At 48.6% G+C, this 27,408-nt stretch overlaps 1 protein-coding gene across 1 annotated transcript in view; it reads right to left on the bottom strand.

The window, feature by feature from the left end:
* Positions 1 to 27,408, bottom strand: part of cdh24b (cadherin 24, type 2b) — a gene marked incomplete at both ends in the record, with an annotated part of 663,530 nt that overhangs the window by 31,522 nt on the left and 604,600 nt on the right. Inside the window, 1 exon segment of the mRNA XM_084312100.1 lies at positions 22,646 to 23,274. Coding sequence (XP_084168226.1) covers positions 22,646 to 23,274 — 629 coding nt within the window.

The following is a 27,408-nucleotide window of genomic DNA, read 5'->3' as shown; positions in this document are numbered from 1 at the left end:
TGATAAGGTTAAGGTCTTTACTCTTGGCTACATTTGAAAAAGAAACACAACATTAAACTGCATAAATTAAGTTTAAGGTAATAAATAACATTAAACAAATAGGTAGAGAAGGTGGTTATAATTTAAGAGGGACATTGAATCTAAAGTCGCCCAGTGCCCAGCACTATGTAATAATGGTAATCATGTAGACTGTAGTGTCTTTAGTAGTAGCAGCATTATAGTTAAGAAAACTAACTTGACATAGATGCATTGATTCATCTATTCTTAATATGTATTATGTAATATGTACTATTCCACATATACTACTTCCCATCTTAATTACAACATTTAAAAAACTAAAAGATAATTAAAGGCACTAAATGTGTATGTAGAGTAATCATTTTAAATAGCTTTTAGAAAGGGGGGGAATAACGACAGGTTATGTATATAACCTAGTTATATGAGTACTGGCTAAGTGTCCCGCTCTTAAGCCATTCCGAGATATACCTCATCTCATGTACCTACTGTACACCATCAACGAAAAACAAATACACCCACCACCTGCCAGGCCATGCCCCTATAGAGGCGTACTATAAAGTACTAGGCGTGGTCACCACTCACTCTTCCTCGGAAAAAAACGTTTCCAGGAAAAGATTCCCCAAGGGAACTCAGGGCCGCTAAGAGCGGGACGCTTAGCCAGTACTCATATAACTAGGTTATATACGTTATATATTCGTACTGGCATCGCGTCCCGCTCTTAAGCCATTCCGAGATATGGTGTAGAGCAGACGCGAGGCCCGACAGATGCACCCCCTGAGGACCCGTAAGCCCACATCAAGGGGAAAGGAGAGTCCCGTCACCCCATCCTTCCTAATGAAGGGGGGGCGCAGTCAACTCCACCCGAGTGCGAGCAAGAGGGAACTAGAACCCCTTGAACACACAGCACAGGCGGAACCACGTGTGACCCAACACACTGTGGCCCATACCCACACACCACTGCTACCCTACCAAAGGACGGGAAGCAGGAGAGGCCACAGACCCCAGAACCGCCTGGGAGACAGAACCCCCGGTCATGTCCATAAGGTAAAACCTTACGAAGGGACCCGGGGAGGACCATGAAGCTGCAGAACAGATGTCGTCCACCGAGGCCCCACCCAGCAGAGCGGCAGGGGCCGCCACCCCACGAGTGGAGTGCGCCCTGACGCCCCCAGGGAGATCCAGCCCAGCCAACGTGTAGCAGAGGGCAATGCCCTCGCACAACCAATGGGACAGGCGCTGTTTCGATAGTGCCTTACCGGCAGGAGAACCACCGTGACAGACAAAAAGCTGATCGGTAGCCCTGAGGCCCTGAGTACGGCTGATGTAAATCCAAAAAGCACGGACAGGACATGACAGGTGAAGGCCTGCCTCCAACTCACTAGCGTGTGGAGGCGGATGAAACGCCTGAACCACAATATCCCTGGAGCGGAAGGAACTCCGGATATTTTTAGGCACGAAGGCAGGATTAGGCCGCAGAGTGGCACCGCAATCGAAACGAAACAGCAAACCCCAGGCTGGTAGAAACCTGCCTGGTACGAGACCCGACAATCCACCTTGACCGCGAAGGACCAGAACGTCGTCAGGGCAGAATACACTTCGTAAACCCCTGACGACGCAGAGGCCCCAGTGCGGCCTCCACGCACTTGGTGAAGATGCGGGGAGCCAGATAAAACCGAACGGCAGCCTCTGGTACTCATACGCTAACCCTGCAAAGGAAGCGTAGGTAAGCCCTAGGATGGAAGATCGGAGATGCGAATACGCATCCTACAGGTCTATGGAGGAGAACCAGACCCCCACCTGACAGTGTTCAACAGGTAGGAGACGATCCAAAAAATGCTGAACCTTCCCATGGGACAGGTCCAGCATGGGTCTGACACCGCCCCCCTCCCGATTTCTCAGGCACCAGAGAACACCGGGAGGAAAAAAACGCCACGACGATGGCTTGCTTCGTCCAGAGATTGGATCTCGTTGACCAGAGATGTCACTGCTGGTGAACCTGACAATAGGGTCTGTACCAAACCCGAAAACGGGTGGGGTTGTGTAAATACAAGTCCCCGCCTCAGCGTTCTCTCCATCCACCTCGACATATGGTACTGCCGTAGTGATGTGATGACACTCCCAACGCACCCGCCGCCATGTGGCGCAGGTCCGCCAGGAACTGTAGATAGTCGGCCCGGTCCCACCCGCTGTGTGTAGCCAACCCAGGACCCTTGAGAGCAGAGCGTTCCGTGGAGTCGGGTCGGAACCTGACACTACCCACGAGGCAATCGCACCCAAGGGGGGACCCCGACAGAAAGGGCCGGTTTGATACGGGGGAAGCTGACATCAATCTAGGTGACAAAAGCCCCCCCCACTGAACACCCCTCCAGAACATGCTGAGGAGTTGTTCTGCAGCCGGACATGCAAGGCGTGAGGACCCCATGGGTTCCTACACACCGTAGCCCTGCAGTGATATTACTACCACCTAAATCACGCGCACCTCTTCTTTTCAGACCACTGCCGATCTTGCGGGAGTGGGAGGCACCAACATGATACCTGGCCTGGCGAAGGCGAGGCCGGGGAAGCCCGCACTGTGTGCCTCAAAAGGTTTCGAGCCCCCCTGCTGACAACACTTATAGTTGACAGACGTAACACCAGGCTCAACCAATACAGCTTATGGTGTGGGAGCCGCTTGACAGCACAGCATTCTCACGGACAGACCCAGGCTCAGCCATCAACTGGGTGTCAGCCCCTGTCCCCATGAGAAGCAAAAAGTGGGGCCGCCCGCGCTTCAACGAAGGCACGCGGCCCGCAGCCAAAGGAAACAATCAGAGCCCCCTTTTTCCGCTGGTGTTGGGGGAGGGAGTGATCGGAGAGCGGGCTGCTTACGGCAGGACAGCGACGGTGTTTTTCAAGCCGAGCCCATCCAACATGGCCGATCCCTCGGCCGCCAAGGCTGTGGGCCTTGTGGACACCTGTCGATTCAACGCCCAGGATACCTCCGGCGGGGGAAAACATGGCCGCCTGTCGAGGGCCTCGTCATCGCCGCTGACGAGGCCGTGCTCTCTCTTCTTCTGGCTGCGCGGTGTGAGGCGGTGTGGGTCCTAGGACAAATACCGCCCGCGCTCCAGCAGAAGACCAAAATCCTCTGCGGAGAGGGGAGCACTGAGCGGTTATAGCTTACGGCTGGGTCAAACTAATAACGTCAACAACCTCGCACGATGTGTCGACGTCGGCTGGCCCTCAAGGCCCCGCCACCAGACACCATTTTTTTGATAGAAAAAACAGCAATTCGAACACAGTTACTAATCGCTGCCAATTCCATACTGTTGCGGTACAGGCTTTAGCAGCCCACCAGCCACTCGCCGAGCCGACCCACCTCATGGCGTCGGCCGGGCGGGGCACTGTTTCAACATGTCAAAAGCAAAGAACTGATGCTAAAACGGAGCACCAGTGGAGGTTGCAAAAAACAACCTCCACTGTGGTGTGCACCATGAAAGGGTTAATGAATAATGAACTAACACCACGAACATACTGTAGAATGGGCAAGCCCATATACACAACGTTAAGGGGACGCGGACCAGAGAGAACCAGTCCCGCATTCATTCATAATATTCACAACAGCACACCAGCCCTAGACCTCAGCCCATTTACCCATGAAGGTAAACAAGCCCCCCCCCCCCCGCACTACTCCCCCAGTAGACACCGATTGACCGTCAGCATGAATGGTTGAGAGGAGAGAAGACCATAGTATAGACAGACCTTCCCGTAGCAGAGAGACATAACAGAAAACAGTAGCCCCTAATATAGCATAGCGTTAGCCGCCCGCTCCAGGATAACGGGGGAAAGCAACAACGTTTACCCAGATATCCCGCCGCTTGCGCCAATACACACTCGGTTGTCTCTCGGGACAACTCGAGCACATCACAAACGCCAGCATTTGTCATGCCTAGTGACATCCCACAGCGGGGAACAGTAGCATTTATAGCCTTTAGTATTAGCAGCGCGCTCCAGGATAGTCTGGGAAACGTCCACCTCTTAGAGGGACGTTTACCCAAACATCCTGCCCGTGGTGCAATATACAACTCACAACAAGCAGCATTTACTAACACCAGTGATAATGCCTAGTGGCGTAAGTCCTACCTTGTGCGAGGTAGCTTGATAGCTACACCTCACACGCTGTGCCTCTGTCTGCTGTCAACAAGACAAGAGACTACCGAACTCGACGCTGAGATGCATCGAAAATGCATCCCGCTGCAGAGTCGCAGAACCGCCAGAATATGCCGCGAAAATTTCAGGGGTAGGCAAATTTTCGGTAAGCACTCAAACCTAATTTCTCTAATCTTTTCATAGCACTAGTTACATAGGGCGACTTGCGACCGCTATGATGGAAACGAAATAGAGGAAGAGTGAGTGGTGACCACGCCTAGTACTTTATAGTACGCCTCTATAGGGGCGGGGCCTGGCAGGTGGTGGGTGTATTTGTTTTTCGTTGATGGTGTACAGTAGGTACATGAGATGAGGTATATCTCGGAATGGCTTAAGAGCGGGACGCGATGCCAGTACGAATATATAACAGTGTTGCCGTCCCCACATTTCACCTGCTATAGATTGAACTATACTGTAGATCAATGGATTCTTATAAAGTGATGTAATTGTTATGTATTTACAGCTGCTAGCTGCCATGGCTTGATGCCCAGGAGGCTAAGCTGCTTAGCGGGTGAACTGCAAGACGTATCCTGTAAATTCTACACCAACGTATATGTCCACTAAACCTCTTATAGCTGCACGCTCATTGGTGAATACTGACATTATGCAGCATTATGCTGTTGGACCAGGAGGATAGAGTTGTGTTTGATGGCATATGTGTGTATATTTCAATAGCTGTTTGTGTCACACAGCCAGCATTGAATCAAGCCTTTCCGTTTGCCCCCAAGACATTATGACACTATGACACTATACTAACTGACACTATATTAACTGACACTATACTAACTGACACTATATTAACTGACACTATACTAACTGACACTATATTAACTGACACTATATTAACTGACACTATTCTAACTGACACTATATTAACTGACACTATATTAACTGACACAATATTAACTGGCACTATATTAACTGACACTATATTAACTGACACTATATTAACTAACACTATACTAACTGACACTATATTAACTGACACTATACAACTGTCCAATGGCATCTCCCCCCCCCCCTTTTTTTTAACTCTCTTAGCATTATATTGTGCATGTGGCTTTTGTAGTGAAGTGGGCACTTGTGACAGGTTTTCTGTTAAATACCAGCTTTTTCTCTGTTGGAATTATTCTGATGACAACATCAGAGAGGGTAGGATAATTTAACTGAATAATACTGTGTACATCATTTTGAAGTGTGTGACTAAGAATTGTGTTGAGGAAATTGTTAATTGTAATTAGTTTCAACCAGCTGACAGAACCTGGAGGCGTGGTTGTGACAAACTGCAAGGTACACTTCCCCTCCGCTCCACAAGGAGACACCACCACAAGGTGTTCAGTGGCACCTGTGGTAGTACTGACCTCACTTCCTCCCATTACACCCAGGACTCTTTCTCTCTCATTCTCCCTTTGTCTCCAACACATGCACAGCAGGCCTGTGAGTTTGCTGTGTGTTGCCCGATGTCTGCCACGCGTCTGTTGAACTTTGTTTAATGTAAGTCCCAGTGTTATCCTTACTATGTTTAAGAACAGATGCATTTGTATTATTTATATGTATGTTTTGATTTTGTTTACTTTATGAAGTTCCCAAATCTGTGGCTAATTATTACCCAAATAATATACTTTAAATACCTAAATGATATACTATGATCTAAAGGCTATGTTTATGTTTGTATTATCTGGCATGATATTGAATTTGTTTTTGTCTTTATTCAGAACCATGGCAATCAACATGAAAACATCATATCATCATTATCCAGCAAAATAAAATCGATATTTGATTGCAACCCTTCTTCTCCTGGTGGTTTGTGGAACTTTAAAACCTAACAGTGGTCATTGTGCATGTGGCCTTTTGCTGCAGGTGTCACTCATCAGTAATTAGTGATTTAAAGGCTTGCTGCCTTAGCGTGGAGACACGAAGAGGGACAAAGAGAGGAGTTTTCCTGGAGTTCTTCGCAGAGGGATCCAGGGATCCACCTAGTGCTAAGTACACCATAATCCTATCTTTCACTCCACTCCGCTACTTCTCTGCTATCCCGCTTCCCCCTACTCCCTTCAACTTTCTCCTTGCCACTCTTGACCACAATGTGTCTCATACCTATATCCACAATCTGCTCCTCCAGAACAGATTCAACCCATCCACGGCAGTTTGCTAGCAACCCGGCTAATCTTTCCTACCCTCCTACAGACATTAATACTACTGTCAAAGTACGGAGAGGCTTATCGAATTGTCAATCAGCAGTCAATAAAGCTGACTTCATTACTGCCTACGCCCATAGTCAAAACCTGGATAACCCCCAATAACTCATCAACACCTGCAGCATTATCTACAAACTATAACTTCACTCACACACCTCAACCTTCCAGACAGGGTGGAGGCACTGGCCTCATGACATCTCCTTCATGGGCTACAAACTTAACACCACTCCCAGAACTGTCACTCTCCTCTCTCGAATATCATGCAGTATCTGTCTCTAATCCTTTCAATCTCACCATTGTTACACTCTATCGCCCTCCAGGTCCCCTCGATCACTTCACAGATGAGCTGGACATGCTTCTAAGCTCCTTACCGGAAGATGGTACCCCTCTCCTTCTATTGGGCGACTTCAACCTGCCTGACTCATCTCAGTCGGTCCCAGTGGTCTCCCTCCTACAACAATTTGACCTGACTCCCACTGCCATGCCTCCCACCCACAAAGCAGGCAACTCCTTGGATCTCATATTTTCCCATAACTCCAGCATCATTAACACCACGGTAACTCCCCTACATGTATCTGACCATTCCTTCATATCCTTCTCACTAACTCGCATGCTTAACCGAAAGGTCTTCACCCCAACTCAAACTGTCTCACTCAGACGCAACCTGCCCTCCCTATCCCCCTCCACCCTCTCCTCTGACATACTATCCACTCTACCTTTGAGTGACACCTTCTCTGCTCTCCCCACAGAGATGGCAACCTCCACCCTCCTCTCAGCCCTTGCAACCTCCTTCGACAAGCTCTGTCCCCTCGCTGAGAAACCTGCCCGCCGTTCCCCACCCAGTCCATGGCTGACGGATGCAGTGAGAGAACAAAGACAGGTCCTGAGAGCGGCTGAGAGGAAGTATAGAAAGTCACGCCTCACTGCAGACATCGACACATATCACAACCTCTTGTTAACATTCTCCAAAACCATTACTAATGCCAAAGCTTCTTTCTTTCACCATAGGATAGAGGCCTCTGCCAAGAATCTTCGCAAACTGCATGCTACCATGTCCTCCCTCCTCACTCCCCCCCCCAACCCCTCCTCCCTCATCTTTCTCTGCCGAAGACTTTGCAATCTTCTTTGAGAAAAAAGTGGAGAACATCCGCAGCTCCTTCTCCCAACCCCCACCCATTCCAAACACTGAATCGAGAACCTCATCCTTCACTCTGTCATCTTTCTCTCCCATTACAGAAGCCGAGACCCTGACACTGGTAACGTCGAACCGTCCGACTACATGCCAGCTGGACCAGCTACCCTCCCCACTCATCCAGACCATAGCACCGGACATCCTCCCATTCCTAACTGCAACCATCAACTCCTCACTCAACTCGGGGGTGGTCCCCACCTCCCTAAAACAAGCCAGAGTCACGCCCCTCATAAAAAAACCAACCCTGAACCCCACCGTCATAGGCAACTATCATCCTGTCTCTCTTCTCTCCTTCCTTCCTTTTTTTTTTTTTAAACAATATGTTTATTGGTATTTTCTTTTTTTAAAGTTTTACAGCATCAGTTCAACAGTTCAACAACCATACAAAAGGAAATGCTGCCAACTGCCCCCCCCTCCCCGAGTTACAGAAAAATAGATGCAAATTAAACCACCCCCCCCAATATAAAACCAATATAAAAAAAAAAAAGAAAAAAAACTCGGCCAGACCCCCCCTCCCCTCCCCCAGACTAGGACCTCAAACAAATTCTTCTTTTTTTTACACATTTTGAGAGTTTTGTAAACCCAGTTACACCCGTCTAACAGGTGCCCATACCTCTACACCAAACAAATAAATATCTACCGTTACATCTTTTCTCTTCAAAGAGCAACTAATAACATTTACAGTATCGTTCATTGCAATATATACCCTTCAGAAAGACAAAAGGGAGCTTCAATAATAGCCTACATTGTCAACCTACTATGTAATCTGTTCTAAGTATTGCCTAAACCCAGCCCAGCATTTATCAAAGAGACGTGGTTTTTTCTTAAGATTGAACATTCTTTTCTCTGATGCCATATACGAAGAGATTTCACTAAGCCACATAAACATGGGGGGGGGGTTCAGCACTTTTCCACAGCATGGCAATACACTTGTTCCCTGCAATCATTGCCAATTTAATGATCCGCACCTTGCCTTTCTTATCTGGAGAAATGTCAGACATGTCTCCTAATAATGCTAATTTAGGTGTACATGGGATCTCAAACCCTGTGACCTCTTCGAGAATCTCCCAAATTGAGCCCCAGTAAGGTCTCAGTTTGTTACATTCCCAGAACATGTGGAGCAGGCTACCTGTTTCCGTTGAGCACCTAGGGCAAAGGTCAGAGATAGCCTCATTCATCCTGTGAGGTAAAATAGGTTCTATGGAGAATGTTAAATTACATAAGTTTATGTCGAGTGTTATATGAAAAAGATAGTGCAGATTCACATAGTGATTCCCATTCATCTTCATCAAAGGTACAGTCCAGGTCCCGCTCCCATTTGTTCTTGGCATTTAGGGGTATAATTTCTGTACTGGTCAGAATTCTATCATATGTTAATGATAGGATGCCTCTAGTGTGATAACCTCCATATCATCTATGAGGAGGTGTTTTGGAAGAGTGGAGTTTCCTCCCTGACCCGTACCTATGAAGTGTCTGACCTGTAGGAATTTGAAGAAATTAGTAGTTGGAAGGTGGGAAGGCGGCACGTAACTGTTCAAAGGACATAAGTATGTTATTATCATATAGGTCCCCAAAAGTTTTAATTCCCTGAGTGTACCACTTCTTGGTGATGCCATCTCTAAGTGATTCTGGCAAAGCTGGATTGTTGTGGAAGGGAGTCTTCCTGTGAAATGCAATAAAGCTACCAAGATGTGTCTGAATCTCAAACCATGTTCTTGCTGTGTGTTTAATAAATGGGTTATCTGAACTATTCTTCAGGGTGTGGTACAAAGCCCCCCCCCCCCACCCCCCCCCCCCCCCCCCAAAAGGTAAAAAAAAATCAAATAAATTATAATATATATATATATATTTTTTTTAATACAGTCAACATATTCTTAAATAATAGCGCTGCCCGAGGCTGGGCATGATACAGTCAACATATAGCAAGAGAGAGAGCGAGAGAGAGCTCCCGTTCTACAGTGTACAGAGAGAGAGAGAGAGAGAGAGAGAGAGAGAGAGAGAGAGAGAGAGAGAGAGAGAGAGAGAGAGAGAGAGATAGAGAGAAAGAGAGACACATTGGAAAGAAATTGAAATGCTATTTGGCCCTAAACAGAGAGTACACAGTGGCAGAATACCTGATCACTGTGACTGAAGATCCTTGACTAGGTACAGACTCAGCGAGCACAGCCTAGCCATCGAGAAAGGCCGCCATAGGCAGACTGTGTGTGTTAGAAAGAGAGAGAGAGAGAGAGCATGTGTGTTTGTCGTGTGTGTGTGTGTGTGTGTGTGTGTTAGAGAGAGAGCATGTATGAGAGAGATAAGCAAAGATGAGCCCCTAAAGGATATTCAACTTTTAATGGAAGAACAAAACAGAAGGAAAAGATAACTTCACAAAGGCAACATGAATATACATAGATCCAAAAGGACAAAGATCAACACTTAAATCCAAAGAGAAGAGGGTCTATACCAGAGAAAACAAAGTAGCAAGGAGCCAATGGCCGACATCAGCTAAATAGGCTAGCCAGGTACTGACACCAGGCCACACACAGCTTTGGCCAACGGCCCAACGCTACCCAAGCTACACAAACGACCAAGACAATTCACACACAGCACATGTCGTATCTCCAAATGTTGTGAAGTAACATATGTTTTACCTGGAAAAAAACATCGTTATTAACAAAACATTTGGGAGGGGAAGGAAGGAAGAGTGGGGTAATGTCATGACATCTTACCTGCACCAAGGAACGCAGGGCGAAAGGCCGCAACACAGGTCTCCACGTTGACGAAAGGCCTCTCGCTGGCGGGACAAAAAGAAGCTATGGCCGGCGCCATGTCATGGTGCAGGCCCGACTACATCTTCTGTCAAAGATGATGTCGTAGTCAGAGTGCCAGAACCCCCTGCTATTCTCACGGCTAATGTCAATGGTCGTAGCACAAGCTAACAGCTAACTCTAGGCTAACTGATAGCATCAAAAAACTAACGTTCCCAGCCGAGCACAGCCGGCAGCTAACGTCGTAGCTAAACAGCTAACTGGCTAACAGTTAGCTCAACCCGGCTATCGCTAACCATTAGCTAACGCAGAAGCAAGCTATGCGGCTACCACTGAAAAACTGTACAACGTGAGAAAAGCAATACAGGTGCTGACACCAGGCCACACACCGTTAGCTACTAGTACTACAACAGCTAGTCGGCCAGTTTGGCTCCAGAGAGAGAGAGAGAGAGAGAGAGAGAGAGAGAGAGAGAGAGAGAGAGAGAGAGAGAGAGAGAGAGAGAGAGAGAGAGAGAGAGAGAGAGAGAGATCCACGGCGGGAATAGAATATAGTGCATTAAAAACTCACCAAACGTCCAAGAGGATGGAGACAACCGCGTGGAGTTGACGAAGTTCATCTGCCGAACGACCATCCTCTTCATCTTGGCATAACAATGCTGCACGCGCTGTCTCTAGGTTAGCTAACAATAGTTAGCCTTTAGCTAAGCTAGCTACTAGCCGACATCATCATGGCTATATCCCGACTGAACCACACTTAATATTATAACGTAGCTAAAGCTAACTAGCTGTCCCTGTCTTTAGCCGGGATGGCTAGCCTGACTGAACTGTCTAACATGCAACAACTTTCATCTTCAGTCCATCTGCCGAACGATGTCCTCTTCATCTTGGCTGGCATAACCTCCAATGCTGCACGCGCGAAATAGTCAGACGCTAGTGATGGGTCGGTCATGAGCGACTCGTTCATAAGAGCCAATTCATTGCCGTGAGCGTGAGTCGAATCGCTCACGTCTGGCAATGAGTCGGTTCACGCCCCCCCCCCCCCCCCGGCACGCACACAGACACACACAATGAACGCAACATACGCTACCTTACCTGTAACCCCTCCCCTCATTGAAACCAATTCTGCTGCCAGAGCCTCAGAGCCAGGAACGTGTCTAATGTGAAATATATAAGCATATAAGCAAAACTAGATTTTAGGTCTGTGATGAAAAAGGGCCTCGCGGGAAGGGGGGCCTCGCAAAAAATTTTAATAAAAAAATAAAAAAAATAAAAATAAAAAAAATAAAAAAATAATATTTTTTTTTATTTATTTTTTTATTTTTTTGTGCGAGGCCCCCCTTCCCGCGAGGCCCTGTGCGACCGCACTGCTCGCACACCCCCTGAGGCGGCCCTGGCTCTAGATTTATGTGAGCATAACAAACAGAGCTACTTGATAATCTCAGACTACTACTCTAGATATATAGAGATTGTAACTGAGGGGTTACAAAACCCTGACTGTATTAAAGATTGTGATAGATTAAACCACTGCTAGGTATGTACTTTAATTACTGGCCAGACAGTACATCGAATAGATATGGTGGACACTCATAATAACACGGCATTGACAAAGAAATAGTATTTGAGGGTATTTTATTATTATGCAACATTAGGTTACAGAATGAGAATTAGGGTCGCGCTTGTATGGCGAAGAATATGCATAAAGTCAGTCAGTAGCATAAGTCACTGGGAATAGAATGATTCCTACGATGGGTACTAGGCTGACGCCACCTGGCGTATAATAGCAAGTATAGAAGGCAACGCTGGTACCGCCTGGAGACACTGGGTTCCTCCCAGAGTTGTAAGGTCTGGAGGATAGAGGAATGTTCGGATACTCAGTCTGATTCAATGAAGAATAAGGGGGTTCACGTACAGAAGCCAGTCCTTGTAATTCCAACGATCAGCAACAAAAGCAATAACTGTAATCCAATGCTCGATAGCAAACGATGATAGCCAGCCAGCCTCGGTCCATGAGGCCAGCCCGAATGTAAATCCTCACGAGGTTAAATCCCAAACGACAGTGGGAATTAACGATGCTCTTCTCCGGGTAACACGTTCCACAATCAATATAATCCAACCAGTAATGGTTCTGCAATCGCCGCCGCTGGTTCTCCTGTGCACATGTCCAGCAGGTTCTCCGACTAGGCCTCCTCGTGTGCTGGTACTAAGGTATTTAGTCCACGCGCACTGGCTAAGGTCCACTAGCTAACACGAACGAACCGCTGGGTAATGCTACACACGAACAAACTGTGGTTGGCACGATATACAATAAATGAACGACTATTTACTTCACATTAAACTAAGTCGAACTTGAAGTTACTGCATTAAACTCTGACACTTTACTATTCAATTCGCACGTGGTTCTCAATGCTCTGTTAGACGCACGGTTGCTCACTTCACTGTTACCGAACACGTACTGCCGTGTACACCTGCGCCGTATATATACTTAAGTGATTATCTAGTCCCAAACCTCAGTTCTTGTCTGGAATCAATACGCTGTCTCCGGGCATGTTACGACATGCCTGGGTTCGTCTTTGAACCTGACTTTGGGGGCTTGCGGGCTGGCGCCTACGGGCGTTATCCAATAAGGAGAGCGAATATTACTATGGTTCGAACACAGGTTTAAAGGGATATACCGTGTATATATAAATGATATACAATGTATATAAAACAATAAATGTAGATTCTCAGCTTTAATCTGGCCCTTCACAACAGCCGCCTCCTAATTAGTCCGCACCTAATTAGTTAAGGGAGACAGATTAATAGTCCAGTCAACTGCTCAATATCTGTTGTGAGGAGTAGGGCAATCTACGAAGTCAGTGGGTCATGATCGTCATCAGGGGAGTCAGGGAGCTCTGGCAACTCTATCAGCCTCGCCACGGGTCGGGTGTAGGTCCGCCCTTGGACAATAACTTCTGCCGCTCTGACCTTCCCGTCGGCATCAGTGATCACTTTGCTTACGCGGCCGGCCGGCCACATAGCTCGGGGTAGTGACTGGTCTATGATCATAACGACTGTGTCCACTTTTAAGTTGTCCCTGTCCTTTACCCACTTCTGACAGGTTTGGAGGGACGGTAGGTAGTGGAGGAGGAAACTGTTCCAAAACTGGTCAGCCAATACTTGACTGTACCTCCACATTCTTCGGCCGTTCGCTTCTTCAGGTCTGTACACCGCCTGTGGAAGGGCAGGGTCCAGCCGCCCCATCAAGAGAGTGTTTGGGGTGACTAGGTCGACGTCTGCTACATCACTTGAGACGTACCCGAGGGGCTTCTCCGTGAGGACTGTCGTGAGGACTTCTTCCGCCACGGTCTGGGCCCCAAGCGCGGCGTACAGAGCTGTCTTAATGGAACGTACTTCTCTTTCCCAGGTTCCCCCGAAGTGAGGGGCGTTCGGGGGGTTGAACTGGAACTCGATCTGAGAGGGAGCGAGGCGGGTCTTAAGTTCTGGGCCCATGGCCTGGAAGCTCTCTCTCAGTTCTCTTTCTCCGCCTTTGAAGTTTGTCCCTTGATCAGACAATAATACAGACGGTTTCCCTCTTCTTGCTGTAAATCTCTGGAAGGACATGAGGAATGAATCCGTGCTCATGGTCTGCAGGAGTTCTATATGCACTGCTCGGGTGGTCATGCACTTGTATACAATGCCCCACCTCTTCTCTGTCCCTCTTCCTTTCTTGACGTAGAGCGGGCCGAAACAGTCCACGCCTGTGGAGTGGAAGGCCTTCTCGCCGAGTCGGAGGCGGCAGGGAGGCAGGTCGGCCATCATAGGTATACTGGGCTGTGCTCGCCACTTGCGACAGTCTAGACAGGTCCGCTGGAAGCGACGTACTGCTTCTCTTCCTTGCAGTATCCAGTAACGACGTCGGATCTCAGCGAAGACTCTCTCTGCCCCAGCATGGTGCACATCCTCGTCGTATTTCTTTATGATAAGCTCGGTGACCTTATGTCGACTGTTGAGGACGATAGGATGCTTGACGTCATCCGTTAAGTCCGGGGCCCGTCTCAGACGACCACACACCCTGATGAGGCCGTGGGTGTCGAGCTCGGGGGCCAAGTGGAGCAGTCGGCTGTCTGAAGGGATTGGCTTTGTTCCCTGCAGGCAGTCTAGCTCATCTGGAAATGAGTCTCTTTGGGCTCGCTGTAGCAGAAGGAGTTCTGCCTCTGCGTAGTTCGATGCGTTAATGTCTGTAGTGGGGGGAACCTCAGGGTGGTGCCACAAGAATGTTTTTATCTGCGCAATCTCAAAGGTTAGGCAGTCGTCTATGTTAGGGTCAGTGGGGGGGCTGATTGTGCGTCAGTCCACAGAACATAGATTTCTTGATCTCTGCCTCCTCTTGACTAGCCTCCCGTGGGGTGGGGGTAGGCCACTCCTCCTCCTCCGGGAGCTTGAGGAACTCGGGACCGTCACTGTAAATATTGGGACGTGTGAGGTCATCTCGGGACATCCCCCGTGTGATGACATCGGCCGGGTTCTGTTTGGTGTCAACGTACCTCCAGCACGCTGATCCTACCAGGTCTTGAATCTCGGTGACTCTGACTCCCACGAAGACCTTGTATCTACAAGAATCGGACTGGATCCATGTGAGTACGGTCATGGAGTCTGACCACAAGATTGTTCTTTGCACCGTTATGGTGAGTTCACGTTGTATCAACGTGGCGAGTTGCGCGCCTACCAGAGCTGCGCAGAGCTCTAGACGCGGGATCGATTGTTGCTTGCGGGGGGCTATTCTTGAGCGAGCCAGGATGAAAGCTGTGTGTACTTCTCCTCCCTCCTCTCGGGCTCGCAAGTAAGCCACTGAACCGTAGGATACTTCCGAGGCGTCACTGAAGACGTGCAGGTCCATCTTGCACGTCTCCAGCCGCACTGTGGGTGGGAAGTAGCTCCGGCGAATGTTCACATTTTGGAGCGAGCTGAGTTCTCTCTCCCACTCTCTCCAGGTGGAAGCTAGGTGGTCGGGTATGGGGTCGTCCCAGCCCTGTTCCTTGTCCCACAGTTCTCGCACAAGCATCTTCGCCCGAGTGGTGTAAGGTAGGATACACCCCAGCGGGTCGTATTGGCTTGCGAGTGTTCTGTATACGCTCCGTCTAGTGGTCGGTAGAGGGGTCGACCTTCCCTGCTCCGGGGTCAGGGGTGCGTGCTTGTAATGGAGCGAGTCTGTTTTGAAGCGCCAGACGAGGCCCAATGTCATTTCCTTTGCTTCACCTGGGGTGGTCGCCATCCAGGTCTCGCTGCTTGCTGCCTTTGTCTCTGGGGAGAGGCTGCGAAGTACTTGAGGGTCACTGCTGGCCCACTGCCTAAGATCGAAGCCGCCTTTGATCAGTGAGGAGCGGAGCTTAAGCAGGAGGGCTTCGGCTTCTTCTGGCGTCGAGACGCTTTGTAGACAGTTGTCCACGTAGAAACTCCTCTCTACGATTTGTCTGACCTCCTCGTCAGCTTCAGGGTCTTCTGTCACGTGTTTTTGTAGTGCGAACGTAGCACAGCATGGGCTGCATGTGGTGGCGAAGGGGAGGACCTCCCATTGGTAGATGGAGGGTTGCTCATCGTTGATCCTCTCTCTCCATAGGAACCGCAGCAGGGGCTTGTCCTCCTCCACCAGTCGCACCTGCAGGAACATCCCTTTGATGTCGCCGCTGATGGCCACCTTGTCTTGGCGGAAACGTAGTAGTACGCCGAGGAGGGAGGGGCCGAGTGTCGGGCCGGGCAAGAGTAATCTATTCAGGTTCTGTAGTCCGATCTGGTAGCTGCAGTTGAATACAATGCGGTTCTTGCCGTTGTGGTGGACCTTGTGGTGGGGCACGTACAAGGATTCGATCGTCTGGTCTGCCTCTTGATTGTCAATTTTCTTGATATGTCCCGCTGTGATCAGTTTGTCGATCTCAGCGCGGTACACAGTGGCTTGAGTGGGGTCCTTGGCTAGACGCCGCTCGGTGTTCAGTAGATAGCGTTCTGTCGCTTCTTTTGAGGCGTGGAGGGTGGGCATCCCCTCTCGCCTCAAGAGTGGAGTTGCGTATCTCATCACTCCGTCGACCTCGACCCTCTTTGTCTTTTGCTCGAGGAGAGCTATGGCATAAGTGTCTTCCTTTGAACTAACTAGTTTCTTTTAGTTCTTAAAGGGCACCGCGTCTAATGTCCATAGTCTCTCGACGTGCTGCAAGAGGGTGGTGTCGTCTTCATTTATCCTCGTGTAGAGGCAGCGAGTGGCTGTCGGTTGGTTGGAAGACCCGGAGAGGGGGCCTTGTAGTGTCCAACCCAGGCGGGTCTTGACCGCTGCTGGACAGCCTCTGGGCCCGATGTGGACCTGGTCCATTGGGACGATGAGGTGTGCGTGGTCGGTCCTATGAGCAGGGTCGGGGTGGCGCCGTCGATGGGCGGTATAGGTAGTTGACGTAGGTGCACGTATTTCTCCGTCAGCTGTGTGATGGGGTAGGTATACCGTGACAGACCTATGTCGTGGCTTGTGAAGGCGTTAGTGATGCTATACCGCTTCTCGGGCTGCTCGACCACTGCTATCGTGAAGGAGACGTTTTCACCCTTTATGGTCTTTAGGTCTCTTCTAATGGTACGGATTGTCATTGTTTCTTCGGTACCCCGCAGACCCAACTGGGCTGCGGCGGAAGCGAGGAGGAGAGTCTTTTCTGACCCATCATCTAGGACGGCGTAAGTGTCCATGACCTTGTCCTCGTAGCTTAGGAGCACTCGGACCACCTTCAAGAGCACTCGGGAGCTCCCGCTCTTCGCAGGGTCTATATACATGACATTTACTCTCGAGCTGCTTTGTGGTACGGGTCTCCTCTTGTTGCTGTCGTGCAGGACCTCCAGGTGGGCGCCGTCGCACTTGCTGCATCTTTTCTTTAGGCGGCACTCAGCTGCCATATGGCTGCGCGCGCAGCGGAAGCAGCGGCGGTTCGCTTTGATCCACTGACTCACCTCGTCAGCGGTCAGCTTCTTGAAGGTGTCACATTGAGACAGCCAATGTTCATTTTCACAGTACTGGCAGGCAATCTTCCACTTTCCCTTCACGTGGGGGGTGTTGTGGTTCTTGTGCTGCAGCACTGACTCGGCCTGGTGCATAACTGTCACTGACCGGCGGTTGTCATTGAACCTCCGCGGTCCATATCTAGGGCTAGAGCCACTCCACACGAATGTGTCCAGTTGTAGACTGCTGACCTCCCTGGCGAGGAAATCAGCCAGGTCTAGGAGGGATGGTTCTGGGCCGTTGGGGTCACGGTGGTCTTTCTGCCGCCGAAAACGCTCTTGACGGGCTGGGGGGAGCTTCTCCAGTATCCGCTCCACATTAGAATTTGCATACAGTTCATATCTCCCCTTCTCCTTTTGGGACCCCAGCATCCCCACGAGGGATTGTACCTTGATAGAGAGGTCATCCAGTGCTCTATTGTCTTTGGCTGGGGGGAGGCGGTCGATATCTCGTATTTCTTGGATCACGTAATCCCATATGCGTCCATAGCGCGCGTCGAGGGCCACCAGAGCAGCTGAGTATGGGGTGCTTGAGTTTGAATATGCCAGCGCTATGTTATGCGATCTGGGCACCTTGAGATGCTTGAGGAGGATGGCATATTTATAAGACTCGTCGTGGACATCGGACATTATAGTCTCTAAACACATGCGTAATTCTGTGTACTGTGCTCTGTCCTCGCGCGTAAAGTCTGGGAACGTCGGTGTGCCAAGGTAAGACGCCATGGATGGCTGGGACACCGATGAGCGTAGGGGGAGAGGCCTCCTGGGCGAGTCTCCCCGTACGGGTGGTCGTGGGTTAGTACTGGGTGGGTACCAGAGGCCGGGCCCCCAGGTGCTGTTCCTCGGTGCTGACTGTACATCAAACTCACCCTTGAGTTGGGTCGGGGGTTTGTAGCGCAGTGACTCTGGGCTGAGGTCGGGGCTGTACTGGGCCTCCTGGTCCAAAGTAGGTTCGTGCTGGTGGGCTTGATATCCCTCCTCTTCCTCCGCTAGGTCTTGGAGTCTTCTAGTTAGTCTCTCGGCGACGTAGGCCGGTTTTTCCCGTTGGCTGGGTCCCGTATGGACCGGTCGGGGAGGGGGCTCGGAGACGTAGGCAGGTTCTTCCTGTTGGCCGGGTCCCGGGTAGCTTTGTCGGGTAGGGGAAGGTGCCCTAGACCCTTGTCGTGATGATCTCCGGGAGCTCCGTGTGGAGAGAGGGGGGGTCGCCCTGGCGATCAATTGTTCTATCATCTGCACCTGTAGCCGGTCGCGCTCCGCTTCGCGCTGTGCATTGGCGTGTTCTCGCTGGATGTTCTCTTCCGTCTGGAGGCGCCTCTCCTCCAGTCTGATGCGTTCGTGCTCACTCCGTTGTTGCGCCTGGAGGCTCTCGTTCCGCTGCAGAGTGTTCGCGCTCACTAAGGGCTTGTGCTTGGAGTTGCGCGTGGAGGCGCTCTCGTTCCGCTGCAGAGTGTTCGCACTCACTAAGCGTCTGTGCTTGAAGACGGTCGCGCTCACCCTGGAGTCGGTCTCTTTCGGTTGAAGCTGTCAGCATGGCGATCAAGGCTTGCGCCAGTCTCTGGTCAGCCTCGCTGGGGGATGACACTGACGGAGGTGATCGGGCGCCGACAGGGCTTGATGGAGACCTGTTCTCTTGGCACGCTCCGAGGTCTATCTCTTGAGCGCGGTACTCTTCTCTTGGTTGCGCGCCGAGGTCTGTCTCGGGTACGCGCTCTTGGGTTGGTTGTGCGCCGGGGTCTATCCCGGGGGCGCTTTCTTTATCCTGGGACGCTCCGGGGTCTAACCCGGTGGCGCTGTCTTGAGGTATAGTCACGTCATGTCCCGCTTGGTCCCCCCCGTGAGCTAAGTCAGTTTCGTTTGAACCCACTGGGGTCTCTACTGGAAGGGCCGACAAGTCGATAGGATTGGGCATGCTTAAACTATCCGTTGTATCCGTATTTAATGTCTGTTTAGATAAGCTAGAGGGGTAAAACGAAAGCGAAGTCCTCCAGGTATGGAGGTGGCTGACGTTTGCGCTGCGGGCGCTCTAGTTTGGGGGAGCCGTTTGGAGAGTGTCCACCGCTGGCCATATCAATATTAATATGATATTAAAGATTACTGATACCCTCCGGCTCGAAGGACCAATTGTAAATGAGGGGTTACAAAACCCTGACTGTATTAAAGATTGTGATAGATTAAACCACTGCTAGGTATGTACTTTAATTACTGGCCAGACAGTACATCGAATAGATATGGTGGACACTCATAATAACACGGCATTGACAGAGAAATAGTATTTGAGGGTATTTTATTATTATGCAACATTAGGTTACAGAATGAGAATTAGGGTCGCGCTTGTATGGCGAAGAATATGCATAAAGTCAGTCAGTAGCATAAGTCACTGGGAATAGAATGATTCCTACGATGGGTACTAGGCTGACGCCACCTGGCGTATAATAGCAAGTATAGAAGGCAACGCTGGTACCGCCTGGAGACACTGAGTTCCTCCCAGAGTTGTAAGGTCTGGAGGATAGAGGAATGTTCGGATACTCAGTCTGATTCAATGAAGAATAAGGGGGTTCACGTACAGAAGCCAGTCCTTGTAAATCCAACGATCAGCAACAAAAGCAATAACTGTAATCCAATGCTCGATAGCAAACGATGATAGCCAGCCAGCCTCGGTCCATGAGGCCAGCCCGAATGTAAATCCTCACGAGGTTAAATCCCAAACGACAGTGGGAATTAATGATGCTCTTCTCCGGGTAACACGTTCCACAATCAATATAATCCAACCAGTAATGGTTCTGCAATCGCCGCCGCTGGTTCTCCTGTGCACATGTCCAGCAGGTTCTCCGACTAGGCCTCCTCGTGTGCTGGTACTAAGGTATTTAGTCCACGCGCACTGGCTAAGGTCCACTAGCTAACACGAACGAACCGCTGGGTAATGCTACACACGAACGAACTGTGGTTGGCACGATATACAATAAATGAACAACTATTTACTTCACATTAAACTAAGTCGAACTTGAAGTTACTGCATTAAACTCTGACACTTTACTATTCAATTCGCACGTGGTTCTCAACGCTCTGTTAGACGCACGGTTGCTCACTTCACTGTTACCGAACACGTACTGCCGTGTACACCTGCGCCGTATATATACTTAAGTGATTATCTAGTCCCAAACCTCAGTTCTTGTCTGGAATCAATACGCTGTCTCCGGGCATGTTACGACATGCCTGGGTTCGTCTTTGAACCTGACTTTGGGGGCTTGCGGGCTGGCGCCTACGGGCATTATCCAATAAGGAAAGCGAATATTACTATGGTTCGAACGCAGGTTTAAAGGGATATACCGTGTATATATAAATGATATACAATGTATATAAAACAATAAATGTAGATTCTCAGCTTTAATCTGGCCCTTCACAACAGAGATACTGCACATGACGACGACGACCAGTTCTCAAGTCGCTCTGAAGCTGAAAACAACGTGCGCCCGTTATGGCGTCCCGGACGTGGTCATGAGCGACAACGGGCCACAGTTCTCGAGCGCTGAGTTTCGAGACCTAGCCTGTGAGCTTGACTTCAAACATATCACCTCAAGCCCACACAACCCACAAGGCAATGGTCACGCGGAGAGGGCGGTGCAGACCGCAAAGCGAATCCTGAAACAGAAGGACCCTCTCATCGCACTCATGTGCTAAAGGTCGACACCGTGTAGCACCACAGGGGCCAGCCCAGCGGAGCTTCTGATGGGTCGGAAAATGAGAACGACACTGCCTACACTCGAGAAGAACTTGCAGCCCTCATGATACCTGACTGGACATTCCGTGTTTATTACACATGTCACTTTAAAGGGGAACTATCTTATAAATGGCCTTTTTGAGTGTTTAGCATTGTTTCTTAGCTATGTGAACTTATATTAATATGATCTATGTCTCTAATTCTCATATTGGCGCATTCTTCCAATTCTCCTCTCACAATATTCACCCTCACTGAACTGAGTCATCTGAAAATGTGATGATTTGTGATGTCAGAAAGACACCGCTGCATGATAATGGCGAGGTACAAGATGAGCTGCACACAGTGGCTGGAGCCCAGCCTCAAAACGGCTCGAGATCTTGAGGTAGAAAAATGCTGTTTTTGAGTACTTGATTAGAAATACAAAACAATGAATAATAAAAAAAAAATATTACAGAGGTGTTCCATAGACTCACAGGAATTGTGTAAAAGTGCCCAAATAGTGAAAGAAATAGTAAAATAGTTCCCCTTTAAGAAAAAGGTTCACATAGAAGTTAGGGTCATCGTGGTTCGGACCATATACATTCAGCATAGTGACCAGTTGGTCTCCCATATATCCCCTGACTAAAATATATCTTCCCCCTTTATCCTTTTCAACTAGGTTCTGTTGGAAGGGGATCCCTCTTCTTACCAGAATAGCCACCCCCCTTGCTGAAGATGTAAATGAGGAGAAAAATATTTGCCCTTGCCATTGTTTCCCCAGTTTACTGTGCTCTGCGTCATCCAAGTGAGACTCTTGCAGGAAGGCCACGTCTATTTGATGTCTTCTGATGAAGCTAAGAACTTTACAGCGTTTAACTTGCCGGTTAAGACCATTAATATTCCAACTCAGAAACGAGTATGTCATTCACCCATGTGGTTGGTATAGCTGGTTAGTAGGACACTGGGATACCTGAAAACATGGTATACAATACCTAGATGTGTAAACATTATAAACCAATTCACAAAAACAGTCCTGTCTGAACCGCTCCTTTTTCCCCTTAATACCCACCCCCTTCCCATAAAAAAAAATACTCTGGCCTATATATCCTCCTCCTGTAATCTTGCGTAGTACCATTCCCTATCCTACCAAGCGGAGCCGGGCTCCCTACCAGGTTTAGGTTAAGTAATTAAAGGTGTGTGTACGAACATCTCCTTTAAGCATTTCAAAACATGTATATATATATACACCCTTTTTTTATATCTTTTTTTTTCCAGAGGTAATATCAACGCTTAAAATGCATAAATGTAATGTGCACACATGTATGAATAAACATGTACACCTACATATACCCATTAGCACATAACCATCTTGAAATTAAACTTAGTAATATGAACTCACAACAAAAGGTCCCGTGAGGCTTAACAACATCTCAAGTCCCGTGTCGCCAATAACGACACGTATTACCCGGCGGTTAACATTTCAAAAAATAATTAGAGTATGAGGCTTATTGCCTGGTATGCGTCTTTATTTACCGCTCCTTTCTGGTCGAGTGACGGCCGCTGGATCACTTCAGCATAGCCGGGTGGTGCTTACTCAGATACGTCTCTGCCGACCCCGGAGAGGTAAAAGTGCGTCTGCCCTCCGGTAGCTCCACGGTCAAGTTAGTGGGATGGAGCAGCTTGAAGGATACGTTGTTCTCGTGTAGCTTCTTCTTCAACGGCATGAAGGCTTTTCTCTTCTTGTAGAGGGCCGTGGACATATCCTTGAAGATCTTGATAGTAGAATTACCGTATGCCAGTGATTTCTTTTTCCACGCCGCGTCCAGGATTCTCGTCACATCGGTGAAACGGAGTAGCTGGATCACTATGGCTCGGGGAAGGCTGCCTTCTTCGGGACGGCGTTGGAGCGTACGGTGAGCCCGCTCTATCTCAATGGTTTGCCCGGTGTCCAGCTCCAGTATTTTGGGGAGCCATTCCTGTAGGAAATCGATAGCGCTTTTCCCCTCCACACCTTCTGGGAATCCCACCAGTCGCAGATTCTTTCTTCTCCCTCTGTTTTCCAAGTCGTCCAGCTTTTCCCTCAGACCGCAGATCTCCTCCTCTGTGTCTTTCCTATGATCGCTGAGGTCTTGTTGTAGGTAGTCGAGGCTATCACCGAAGCTAGCTTGCACTCCCTCCATTTCCTTAACACGTTGCCCCAGTGCCTGGTTTTCATTGATAAGTCTTTCCACAGAGATGCTTACAGAGTTCATCTTAAGTTCCATCATGGCTTGAATTCTGTCGAATACTTTCTCCAGTTCCCCAGTAAACCATATCGGCGGTGTTTCATCGTTAGCTTCGACGTTAGCTGCATTAGCTTCCCCGTTAGCCTGTGAGTTAGCTCCTTGCAGTCTCACGCTAGCACTATTGCTAACGCCGGGCGATGTCACCGTCTTCCTGCTCAGTTCGGTCCTTTTAGGTGGCATTTCTTTGTTGGTTATGTGCTTAATAAGCGTGGGTTGACATAAACTTAAGTTAGGCGGAGTATGTTCGATACATCAGTTTTTTTCAGGATTTTTGTGTAGGAGCCCGTTCCACTATGTCCTTCCTCTACGCCGCCATCTTTCTCCTTCCTTTCTAAAACACTTGAACGTGCTGTATCCAACCAACTTACTGCTTATCTCTTACAGAATGATCTCCTAGACCCTAATCAGTCTGGCTTCCGGACTGGCCACTCCACAGAAATGGCCCTCATTGCGGTCACAGAGGCAATTCACTTAGCAAAAGCGAAAGGCCTCTCCTCTGTCCTGATTCTCCTAGATCTATCTGCAGCCTTCGACACAGTCAACCATCAGATACTCCTCGCGGCCCTCACAGGAATGGGAGTGGTTGGATCTGCGCTGACATGGCTGACATCATACCTCAATGACTGCTCCTCCCAAGTGTCATGGAGAGGGATCCTGTCGACCACCCGCCCCCTGCGGACGGGTGTCCCCCAGCGTCTTTTGTTACGCCGATGATACTCAATTCTTCCTCTCCTTCCCTCCCTCAGATATCCACGTCTCTGAGCGGATCTCGGCATGTCTGTCCGACATCTCCGCCTCGATGACGACCAACCACCTCAAACTGAACCTAAGCAAAACAGAATTGCTCCACCTGCCTGACCGACCTTTCCATCACAGTCGAGAATGCAGCTGTGACCGCGTCCCCGACTGCCAAGAACCTTGGTGTTGTCCTCGACGACCAGTTGAACTTCTCTGTTCACATCGAAGCGACAACCAGAACCTGCAGATTCCTCCTGAGCAACGTCAGAAGGATCCGCCCCTTCCTGACAAAAGAAGTCACCCAACTCCTCGTCCAATCAACAGTCATCTCCCGCATCGACTACTGCAACGCACTGCTCGCTGGCCTCCCGGCCACTGCCACCAAGCCTCTTCAACTCATTCAAAACGCAGCGGCCCGCCTGATCTCAAACCTGCCGAAGTCGGCCCATGTCACCCCACTTCTTAGGGACCTGCACTGGCTCCCCATTGCTGCACGTATCCGCTTCAAGACCCTCGACCTAGCATACCGTGCGGCAAAAGGAACCGCTCCCGCCTACCTCCGGTCAATGGTCTCCAACTACACACCCTCAAGACCCCTACGCTCTGCATCTTCTGGCCGCCTCAGACCTACTCCTATCCAAGCTCCGGGAGGGTCATCAAAGAGAAGCCGCTTATTCTCAGTCCTTGCCCCACAATGGTGGAATTAACTACCCACCCCAGTTAGGACAGCCGAATCCCGTCCAATCTTTCGCTGTCGACTAAAGACGCACTTCTTCAACCATTATCTGAAATAATGAAAAAAAATTTAAACATAAAACAATTAAATAAAAATAATCTAACCCCAACTAACCTTACTGTCATGCACTTGTCCTAATAAACGAACCTACACTGTAACACGCAACACTTTGATGAACATTGTTACTCAGCTGATATTGTTGTACCCTTCCTGATGACTTGTTGTACAGAACTTGTAAGTCGCTTTGGATAAAAGCGTCAGCTAAATGACTACATGTAAATTATAGGAATTCCAATGGCTTGGCTATTAAATATTCAATACAATGAAAGGTGAGTTTTTTTTTTATTGCCTTATTTTGGATAGGCCCGGCAGAGAGGAAAGTTGAGAGGAGATATGGGGGGAAGACATGCAGAGAAGGTCTCCGGGTCCGGGAGTTTAACCTGGGACGAATGCGCAGTTACGTGGTGATCCGAAAGGTGAGTTTTTCAGAAGGTATGTAGATGTACAATTATGTCCACATAACGTTCACATATTCCACATAACACACACATACTCACACGCACGCACGCACGCACGCACGCACGCGCACACACACACACACACACACACACACACACACACACACACACACACACACACACACACACACACACACACACACACACACACACACACACACACACACACACACACACACACACACACACACACACACACACACACACACACACCACTGACCTCTCTGGGAAAAAAAACAACAACACAACAACCTGACCAGGATAACTTGACATAAGTCAGGCTTTTCTGTTCCACGAAGCAAGTTTGGCTAAATCACTGTGGCAACAGATCGAAACATTTTAACCTGCTCAAGTGCAGGTTTAGTTATGTTAGCTGGATATGCTGGCCACTCCCTAGGGAAAAAATGGCAGCTCCTTCCTCAGAGATCCCATTATACCATTCTGAATAATGTTTTTGTGCTTTGTTTTTCTAGAGGGGCCGCGAGCAAGATGATTTCCAGAATGTATTGATTTCATATAATGTGGACTTGACATGGACCACACACATTGACAGTGTTGTGAAGAAGGCACGACAACGCCTCTACTTCCTCAGGCGCCTAAGGAAGTTCCAAGTCAGTCAGAAGATCCTTAAGAAGTCGCCTATTCTCAGTCCTTGCCCCACAATGGTGGAATGAACTACCCACCCCAGTTAGGACAGCCGAAACACGTCCAATCTTTCGCCGTCGACTAAAGACGCACTTCTTCAACCATTATCTGAATTAAAAAAAGAAAAAAAGAAAAAAAAATCTAACCCTAACTAACCATACTGTCATGCACTTGTCCTAATAAACTAACCTACACTGTAGCACTCAACACTTTGATGAACATTGTTACTCAGCTGATAGAGTTGTGCCCTTCCTGATGGCTTGTCGTACAGAACTTGTAAGTCGCTTTGGATAAAAGCGTCAGCTAAATGACTAAATGTAAAATGTAAATGTAAGAACTTCTACTCATGTACAATAGAGAGCATCCTGACTGGCAACATCACCTCCTGGTTTGGGAATAGCACTGCACAAGACCGAAGCAGACTACAAAGAGTGACACGTTCAGCCGAACGCACAATTGGAGGGGGGCTCCCCACCCTCCAGAACATTTACAACAAGCGGTGCAGGGGCAAGGCTAAGAGAATCATTAAGGACTCCAGTCACCCGAACAACTGCCTCTTTGAACTGCTGCGGTCAGGCAAGCGATACAGGAGTCTCAAGGCGAGCACAGAAAGACTCAGAAGAAGCTTCTATCCCCAGGCCATCAGGCTGCTCAACGAACAATGAACACTACACAACAACCATCAAACGCACATAGCACACACATCCACACGCACACACTCACTTTAAACAAACACACTGTAGCACCCACTCCCCACACTTTATATTCATTGATAAAGGATTTGCACTACAACTCGTACACCTTACTGTAAATTGTACCTAAAATTGTACCTCATCCCATTTCTGCTTTGCACTATATAGTATTGTATATTAGTACACTGCATAGTATTGTATATTATATGGTAACTCAGTTACGTCTATTCTGCATCGAACATTGTACATATATATGTCTATACTGAACACTGTGACTTCATTTTCTACTTCTAATTTACATGCTATACTATGTTATTTGATACTTATCTTGTCTAGCACAGTCTCTGGAGCGTAACAGTAAGAAGCATTTTGTATAAAAGTATTCTCTACTTCTGTATGACAACTATTAAAGAAACTTGAAACTTGTGTGAAATATGCCTATACTTCAAAACAATTTAAATACATTAAAATAAATGCTTTTGAAATGTAAAATAATAGACCTAAAATGCTGATAATAAATCATATTCAGCCTATGGATTTACTTTGTCCTAAATAATGCACGTCATAGCTACGGCGCACGTAACACACACTGTGGTTATTTTAATAACGGAGCATTGCAAATGTGAATCCCGCAGCGATATTTTGAATGAATGAAACTTGGATCCGAGGTTATTGTGGAAGGCCTACCGGGCGTTTGGCTCTGATCCGTTTCATATTCTCTGCTGTGGATGCATTTGCTTAAC

This window comes from Notolepis coatsorum, assembly GCF_963971535.1.
Source record: "Notolepis coatsorum genome assembly, chromosome: 4".
Lineage (NCBI taxonomy): Eukaryota > Metazoa > Chordata > Actinopteri > Aulopiformes > Paralepididae > Notolepis > Notolepis coatsorum.
Note: the sequence above shows the minus strand (reverse complement) of the source record. Positions and strands in the feature narration are given on the sequence as shown.